Source organism: Triticum aestivum, chromosome 5D (assembly GCF_018294505.1).
Source record: "Triticum aestivum cultivar Chinese Spring chromosome 5D, IWGSC CS RefSeq v2.1, whole genome shotgun sequence".
NCBI classification, from domain to species: domain Eukaryota; kingdom Viridiplantae; phylum Streptophyta; class Magnoliopsida; order Poales; family Poaceae; genus Triticum; species Triticum aestivum.
In genome coordinates, this window is record NC_057808.1 from 441,565,708 (window position 1) to 441,573,860 (window position 8,153).

Sequence of the window (8,153 nt, forward strand, 5' to 3'; positions counted from 1 at the left end):
TCTGTATTTATAGGAATTTTTGGCGTAGGTCTCACGTCAGAGGGGTCTCCGAGTCGTCCACGAGATAGGGGGGCGCGCCTAGGGGGGTGGGCGCGCCCCCCACCCTCGTGGGCAGCCCAGGACTCTTCTGGCCCAACTCTTTTACTCCGGGGGCTTCTTTTGGTCCATGAAAAATCATCAAAAATTGGCACGTCAATTGGACTCCGTTTGGTATTCCTTTTCTGTAGAACTCAAAAACAAGGAAAAAACAGAAACTGGCACTGGGCTCTGGGTTAATAGTTTAGTCCCAAAAATTCATATAAAATAGCATATAAATGCATATAAAACATCCTAGATTGATAATATAATAGCATGGAACAATCAAAAATTATAGATACGTTGGAGACGTATCAGTGCGCGACGCCGCACATAGGCATGGATTCAACATCCATTGGGGCTTCCGTGAGCCACCTAGTATCGTTGACGATGAAGCTGATCGAGCTGAGAGAACCTCGCTATCAAGACAGAATTCGAAGAAGACAAAGACTCCAATTGCACCATCGATTGCGAGATGTGAAGTCCCAAGGTGGGCGCCAACTATCGTGGGAAAATCCTGACAATACGAGTGAGGGGTAGGGAAGTAGCCGGATCACGCTAGTCACAAGCGTGACGCAAAGAAGTTTTTGCAGGTACGAGCCCCTTTCGGCGGAGGTAAAACCCTACATCCTGTGCTTCGGGAGCTTTTTCTTTGCGTATGGATGTGGGGTTACAACATGTCTGAACCCTTGTTTAAGTGGAGGAGAATGGCTTGTCAAGAGTGTGCCAGGACCCCATCTTCTACGTTACAGGGGATTAATTATGGAGTTTATCCGTGTCCACTATGAGAACTACTAATAGACACATTAACTATATGATGTATGCCCAAGTAATGATTGCGTCGCTTCGGTTATTGCTTCCCGCTATTCCACTCCTTCTATCACCCGAATAGGTAACCCCGTCACCGACTGCGACCACGTGCCGACTTGCTTTTGACCATCCACTTGGCGGTCTCCCCCTTCTTTTTACGGTTGTTTTTTTGGATGTGTTTGTGCTCATGCCTCAATAGACTTTTTTTGGCGCTACGACGTTTGAACTTGCTGTATGATTGTGATGATCGCTCCATTTATAAAGCGGGGCAAAAGCGGGTTCACGACGAATGTTCCGATCGAAATAACATGTTCTTGCACAGAAGATGTACAAGCCACAGCCGTTCCAAGGAATACAACTCTCCCAAAACGAGACGCGTCTAATGGCAAGCAGGCACAAGAAGCTTCTACGCCCCTGGACTTTCTAGAAATGCCGGAACCGCCCCTCCCACCCATCAGAAAGCACACGCGCACAGGCCAAACGCGCTGCATGACGGGTCCATCGGTGTAGACGTGGCTTGCGGCAACGAGGAACCATCGACTGTTGTAATGCGCGGTACAGGACAGGCGGTTGACAGAGCAGATTACCAGAGTTGTCGGCGTGGAAGTGCGCGACGCGCGCACGGGCATGAATTCAACGTCCAGTGAGGCTTCCACGAGCCATGTAGAATCGTTGACGATGAAGATGATCGAGCCGAGAGAACCTAGCTGTCCGGGACCATCTCCGTGCCAGAAGTCGAAGAAGACGAAAATGTGTAGTCCCAAAGTGGGCGCCAACTGTCGTGGGGAAATCCTGGCAGCACGGGTGAGGGGTAGGGAAGTAGCTGAATCACGCTAGGCACCTAGATGTCAGGTTATAGTGTGTGTGAACCCTTGTTTAAGCGGAGGAGAATGGCTTGTCAAGAGTGCGCCAGCACCCCATATTCTACGCCACGCCAGACACCATAACTATATGACGTGTGCCAAGGTATGGCAACGATTGCGTCGCTTCGGTTACTGCTTCCGTCTGTTCCACTTTTTTTATCACTCGAATAGGCAACCCCGTCGTTGACCTCGCCCGCATGCCGGCTTGCTTCCCAGCAGCCGCTTGGTGGTGTCCCCCCCTTTTTTTTTATGGTTGTGTTTCTGGACATGTTTTTTTTTATGGTTGTGTTTCTGGACATGTTTGCGCCGACGCCCCCAACCGACTTATTTTATTTCCGTTGCGACGCTTGAACTTGCTGTATGGCCGTGACGATTGCTCCATTTATAAAGCGGGGCGAAACCGGCGAGTGTTTCGACCGAAACAGCACATTCCTGCACAGAAGGCGTAGTCCGCACCACCAGCCGTTCCGAGGAATGGAACACGTCTCTGCCAAAACTGAGACGCGTCCGATGACAGGTGGGCAGAAGAAGCTTCTACGCCCCTAGACTTTCCAGAAATGCCCAAACCGCCCCTGTCCACCCATCGGAAAGCACAGGCACAGAGACCAAACGCGCCGCAGAAGCCCCTGGCCGGTGGGCAGAGAGAGCACGCGCAGCAACAACCACGCCCGCCGACACCCCGGGCCCACGCTCCCCTTCCCGCAGCGGGCGAAGCGGAGGCACCCCGCGGCCAATGGGAGGCGGGCGTCCGGATCGCTGACGTGGCCGGAAAATTTCGGGGCATCCCGCGCAAGCTCCCGCCCCTTCTACCCTCCCGCCTTTAAATCCCGCCGCCCTCCTCCTCCCCACATCCCATCTCCCCCACCCGGCGAACCCACCCACGCAAGCCCCAAGCACACGCAGCGCCCGCCTCCTCCCCACCTACCCCTCGCTCCGCTCCGATCCCAAGGTACCCTGCGGTTCCACGCCAGTTCGTCAGAGATCCTAGATCGGTTGGTTCCCCGTGATCTCGGCCTCTGCGGGCTCTGATCGTTTGCGTCGGTGGTGGTTGCTGCAGGTTGGCGGCCGGCGGCAGGATGAAGGCCAAGGCGGGCTCCCGCGCCGGCGACTCCAGGTCAGTGCCCCGACCCCGACCCCGACCCCTCGCTCCTCGTCTCCCCGTCTCGTTTCGTTTCCCGTGCTCTGGTTCTCCTGCTGCTGCTGTCTCGCGTCGGGTTCTGATTCGGTTTGGTTTACTGATGCTGTTTTCTGTGGCGGTGTCGCAGGCTCGCGGTGAAGAAGAGCAAGGCCGAGAAGGACCCCAACAAGCCCAAGCGCCCCCCGAGCGCCTTCTTCGTCTTCATGTCAGTCCTCCCCTGACTCGATTCGTGCTTCGATTCCTGCTGTTTCCCTGTTGTGTGGCGTGGCGTCGCGTGCTGACCGAGGCTCGTTTCGGGTTCGTCTTCGCAGGGACACCTTCAGGAAGGAGTACAAGGAGAAGCACCCCGACGTCAAGCAGGTCTCCGTGGTAAGCGTCTCGCTCCCGCTCCGTCCTCCCTCCGCGCCTCTGTCTCGTGCTGTTCGTTCGAACTGTTGGCGCTGCTGAGATGGGTTTCCTTGTGCATTCTGTGTCCTGATTTGGTTTGGGTTGGTTGAATCGCAGGTTGGCAAGGCCGGTGGTGAGAAGTGGAAGTCCCTGAGTGATGCTGTAAGTTGCCCGTCTCCCCTCCCCTCCCCTCCCCTCTCTGTCACCGCTCTATTCGGTGGTCTGTTCCGTCTGATATCTGTGCTTGCTCGGCGATGTGATGGAAGTTTGGTCGCCCGTGTGTTGGTTTACTTGTTTCCGTGTCAGTTTGTCAGTTAGATTTCGAATTCAGTCGCTATGCAATTGTTGACCTACTGCCTGCGCTCAATTTGGTCGTTAAAATTTACTGCCCGCAGTGCTGAAATGTAGAAATTGCACGTCCCTTGTCAATCAATTCAAACTGCTGCTGCCTGTGCCTGCTCGTGCGATTTAGTCTGTATATGCAATTGCTGATCTACTGCCGATGCTCAATTTGGTTGTTCAAATTTATTATGATTCGCTGTGTTCAAATGTGCAGCCTCGTTAGAATTTGTATGCCCCGTGCTCGTCAATTCAAACGGTTGCCCGTGCCTGTTAGTGCAATGTTCATATATGCACGATTTGTTCAACTATTCCTCTTATGCTTGTGGTTATCCTGGGACCTATCTCCTCGCACCGCACTAACATTTGTCGGCTGTTTGAATGAATTGCAGGAGAAGGCTCCCTACGCTGCCAAGGCCGAGAAGCTCAAGGCCGAGTACACCAAGAAGATCGACGCCTACAACAATCCACAGGTAATCCCCATCTCCACATCCCCGTCCTCTCCAAACACAGCCGCCAGAACTGTCTCACTCAAGCATTGTGGTACTGAGCCTTGCTGTTTCGTCTTCTTCTCCGTTTCAGGCAGGAGAGGCGTCCGGCGACTCTGACAAGTCCAAGTCCGAGGTGAACGACGACGACAGCGAGGTGAGGCCGTCAACACCCACCCGGGCCGTTTCCTTCCTTCGGGAACTTGTCGATCCGTTCTGAACTTCTGGCACATCAAACAGTGACGCTGGTTTCTGAAACTTTCTGCGTCTGAACTTGTGTGCAGGGCGACGAGTGAAGCGGCGCGCCAAGCAGCAGCAGCAGGGGGAGGGGGTCTCTGGAACGTGGCCGTTGCCGCTCATTGCTGGTGTCACCGATCGATGATGGATGTTCGCTGTTAGTTTAGCCCCTTGGTAGTCCCTCCCTCTCTTTCAGGCTGCCGCTGCCGATGGCGATGATAGAAATGGTAGCTCTAGTCCCATCTAGTCGTTATCCTGGATCGGAGTGGTGAAGTTGCTAGTCCCATGTAGGCTGTAGGGTCCTGTGCTCGGACCGCTGTCTTCTGTTGCTTCGTTTTTAGCATGTTGTAATTCAGTCTCTGTCGAATGTACCTAGTGTCGTGCCCGTGGCTGTTTTAAGAATCCTACCCAGATCTCAATATATATTGGTGTTGAAAGGAAGAAGATGGTCTCGATGCATGCTTGTTTCTGAATGCTTCTCTGCTTCATTCACTCTGTCGCTGGAATGATGTTCTGTCTTGTGACGCCAAGTTTCTGAATGTTTGTTGTGGAGCCCTGGAGTCTTGTCATGTTTTGTCGAAATCTGAGTGATCCCATGGCTTCTAGTATTTGCCTATTTTCTGAACCTTATTACGCAGTTGATGGATAAGATTACAGTCTTGATTGTGATCTGTGGGCTTTTGTTTGACCACTGTAGTGTGGCAGCAAATGCTTCATCTGCGAGCAAGATTCAGCACTGGTCATCTGTTTGGCAGCAGACGCTTACTTTTGTAGGGTTTTGTCTGTCCCTTTTGGTTCTGCTATAAACTACTCTGGGATCTTCCAATTTTGTTCAGGATCACCATCACCGCTGTATCTAGCGACATGACGTTTTCTGCCGAAAGTTGTTTTGTCACCTGCCTCCAATTCTGAAGCCTGCCTGTAGTTGGATCCATCTTTTTTGGGTGTCGAGTGTGACATGAGTCTGTCTCCTCTTTTTGGCAGCAATAGGTTGACATCACAGAATGTTGTGAAGATGCAGCACTACCAACAAGATTGACTGACTGTTCACGGATATGATTGTACTACTGCTGGAAAACATTCTGTTGCTGCTTTTCGGTTATCCTTCTTGTCTTGTGCCAGCGATTGTTGGAGATACTCCAGTTTGTGTGTTTGCTGCAGTTCGTTCTTGCAACTGTTTATTCCCCATGATGTGCCTGTGTTTTGGTTTTGGAGAAAATCTCCCTCTTGCCAGATCTGATGGGGACAGCAGTCTGATCCCTTGCTATGGCAGCAACAGTTGGAGATTGTGATGCTGGGAAAATGCACAAGTATATTGGTTCTCTGTACAGTATCCACTACACTACTTCCCAGCAGCAATTCGGACAGTGAGCGAACTCTTTTGGTGATGTACTGTGCCGTGCTTGCTCTTCAGTCACAGTGAGCGAACTCTTTGTTTCAGCATGATTAAAAACACATTAAGATTTAAGAGGCAAAAAACAGTTTCAAGCCTAGAAAATACACTAGGACGCAGAATGCATCGAAGAATATCACGTGTAGATATTGAAATGCACCCATTGGTTGCAAGAAAAATGATTCCATTTTCTAAGTTTTGTGGTGGAACCCTGAAGTGTCCGAGTGTTTGTTTCAAGTCTGAATTATTTATTATGCATCATCCCCCTTGATACTTCTCATTTGGATATCATCTCCCATGATTGCTCTCATTTCTCCATTATCTGAATCTTTAATTAGTACATTGTCTTATTCTCCTTCTAGACCGATTCCTTCCTGTTCTTGTGATATCCGCTGCTCTTCGCCACTTGTGTTATGTCCCTCTGTTTGGCTCAGAGCGACAGAGATCTCTACATGCAAATCCTCCCCAGTGTACGACTGGATGACAAACACAAAGTTGCGCATAAATCTTTAGTCATTGACCAAGGGGGCTTTGTAAACAGGATCAAATGGCCAGATCTTCAAGTGCACCATTTGGATCTTACGACTAGCGGTTAACTACCAGTACGCACCCAATACCTTGAGGGGTATAGCAAAATTGCTCACAAATATTCCTATATGCCTTCAATGCCTAGTTTTTCCCGAGTTCCAACTCCAATCAGTTTCGGCCGTTTGAGGCAGTCCGACATCTCAAATGAACTTACCAGATGATGGTCTTATCACCAACAAGCACAAAACTAAATAAATAAATAGAAAAGAACTTAGGACCACCACAAATAAGACTCTGATTGTTGACAAATCCTAAAAACCAATTGAACACGCAATCAAATCGGATCCTAAACTATGAGACCAATCGCTATGATTAGGCAGCCTACCCACCCTAGCAACTTATCAAATGAAACTGGCTATGGATTAGTGTAAATCGCAAATTTCCAAGACCTTTATATTGGCATATGGTGGTGGTGAGAGTGGGATGATGCTTTGGTTCTTGTGTTAGTGAATACGCGCACGTGCTCGCATTGCAGGTGAAGAGGGACACATACACCATTTAAAGACTGGTCGATGGGTATTTAAAGCGTTGCAGCGTCACCAGTTGATTGGGATTTGGTTTTGCTTGGCATCGCCCGGAGTTTTCATGACGTGCTTTCCCTATTATGTGCTCTTTGGTTATGTTTTTTTTTTAAATTTTCTCTTCAGGATTTTAGATCTCAACATGAGCTATAAAAATGTTGAAAGGAAATGGTACTAGACTCGGTTGTCTTCCTTCGTGTTAACCTTGCTCCTGGACGCGTTCTCTGTCAACTTGCGGATTGCTCGGTGCTCTGCGCTGTCTTGCGGAAGTTTCTGAATTTTCTGAGTAACATTTGATGCCTGTCAGTAACCGTGCCTTATCAGCTGATGGATAAGATCATGCGGAATCTCCAAGTGCTAGTTTTAAGAATCCAACCGAGATCTCAATATATATGGTGTTGAAAAGAAAGAAATGGGTATCTATACATGCTTTTTTAATCCTGTCCCTTTCAAATTTTCCTGTGCTTAACACCCTTTCTGGGATGGTGCCTTGTTCGATGATGAGAAGTTTCTGAATGTTTGTGGGGCAACCCAGATGTTTGGTTCATGTCTGAATTATCCCGCGGCAAAAAAATAATCTTTTTTCTTGATTGTCTGAATGTTAATCAGTTGATGGATAAGATTGTACAATCTTGATTCTAGTTCTGTATCCGGTTCTCCCTTGTGAATTGTGATCTGTAGTGCTGTTGACCACTTGCTGTGGGGCAGCAAATGTTGGAGCTGTCAGGAAGATTCAGTATTCTTGTCAAGTGTTTGTCTGTCAGCAGGTTGATCTTGCTTGGTTCTGCCAAATTTTTTGGGACTTTTTTCTACAGCTTTTTGTTCTGTTGCGTACTTTGGGGTCTTTGTCATTTCTTTGTTTGTGGTTGTGCACCGCTGTATCAAGCGATGTGAGCCTTCTAAAATTTCCGTCTTCTTTATATGACGTTTTCTGAAAGTTTTGAGTTGCCTGTAAAGGGGACTGAAAGTGCCTCTAATTGCAGCTGGATTGGATCCATCTTTTTTGGCCGATTTGAGGGTGACAGGACAGCAGTCTGATCCTTCTTGCTGCCTTCTCTTGCTGCTGTTGGGTCATCCGTTTTGTCTTGTCTGCCTGCGATTGCTGGACACATCGGAGTACTCCAATCTGTTTTAATCCTGGCCCTTTGGTATGTTTTTCTGTTCATCTTTTTGGCCGCAATGGTGCTCTGTGCTGGCATGCGAAGTCTCTGAATTTTTGCAGTGGAAGTGGCACCCAAAGTCTGCAGTGTCTGGGTGTTTGTTTGAAGCCTGAATTATTCTGCATCATGTCCCCCGATTGTTCTCACTTGTCTA

General features: G+C 49.2%; 1 protein-coding gene across 1 annotated transcript; it reads left to right on the plus strand.

The window, feature by feature from the left end:
* Window positions 1-2,588: 2,588 nt before the first annotated feature.
* LOC123122536 (HMG1/2-like protein) lies at window positions 2,589-4,778 on the plus strand. Its single transcript, XM_044542734.1, has 8 exons — window positions 2,589-2,697; window positions 2,806-2,862; window positions 3,014-3,091; window positions 3,198-3,255; window positions 3,391-3,435; window positions 4,005-4,085; window positions 4,195-4,257; window positions 4,385-4,778. The coding sequence occupies exons 2-8, from the start codon at window positions 2,825-2,827 to the stop codon at window positions 4,394-4,396; spliced, it is 375 nt and encodes a 124-aa protein (XP_044398669.1). The 5' UTR covers window positions 2,589-2,697; window positions 2,806-2,824; the 3' UTR covers window positions 4,397-4,778.
* Window positions 4,779-8,153: the final 3,375 nt, after the last annotated feature.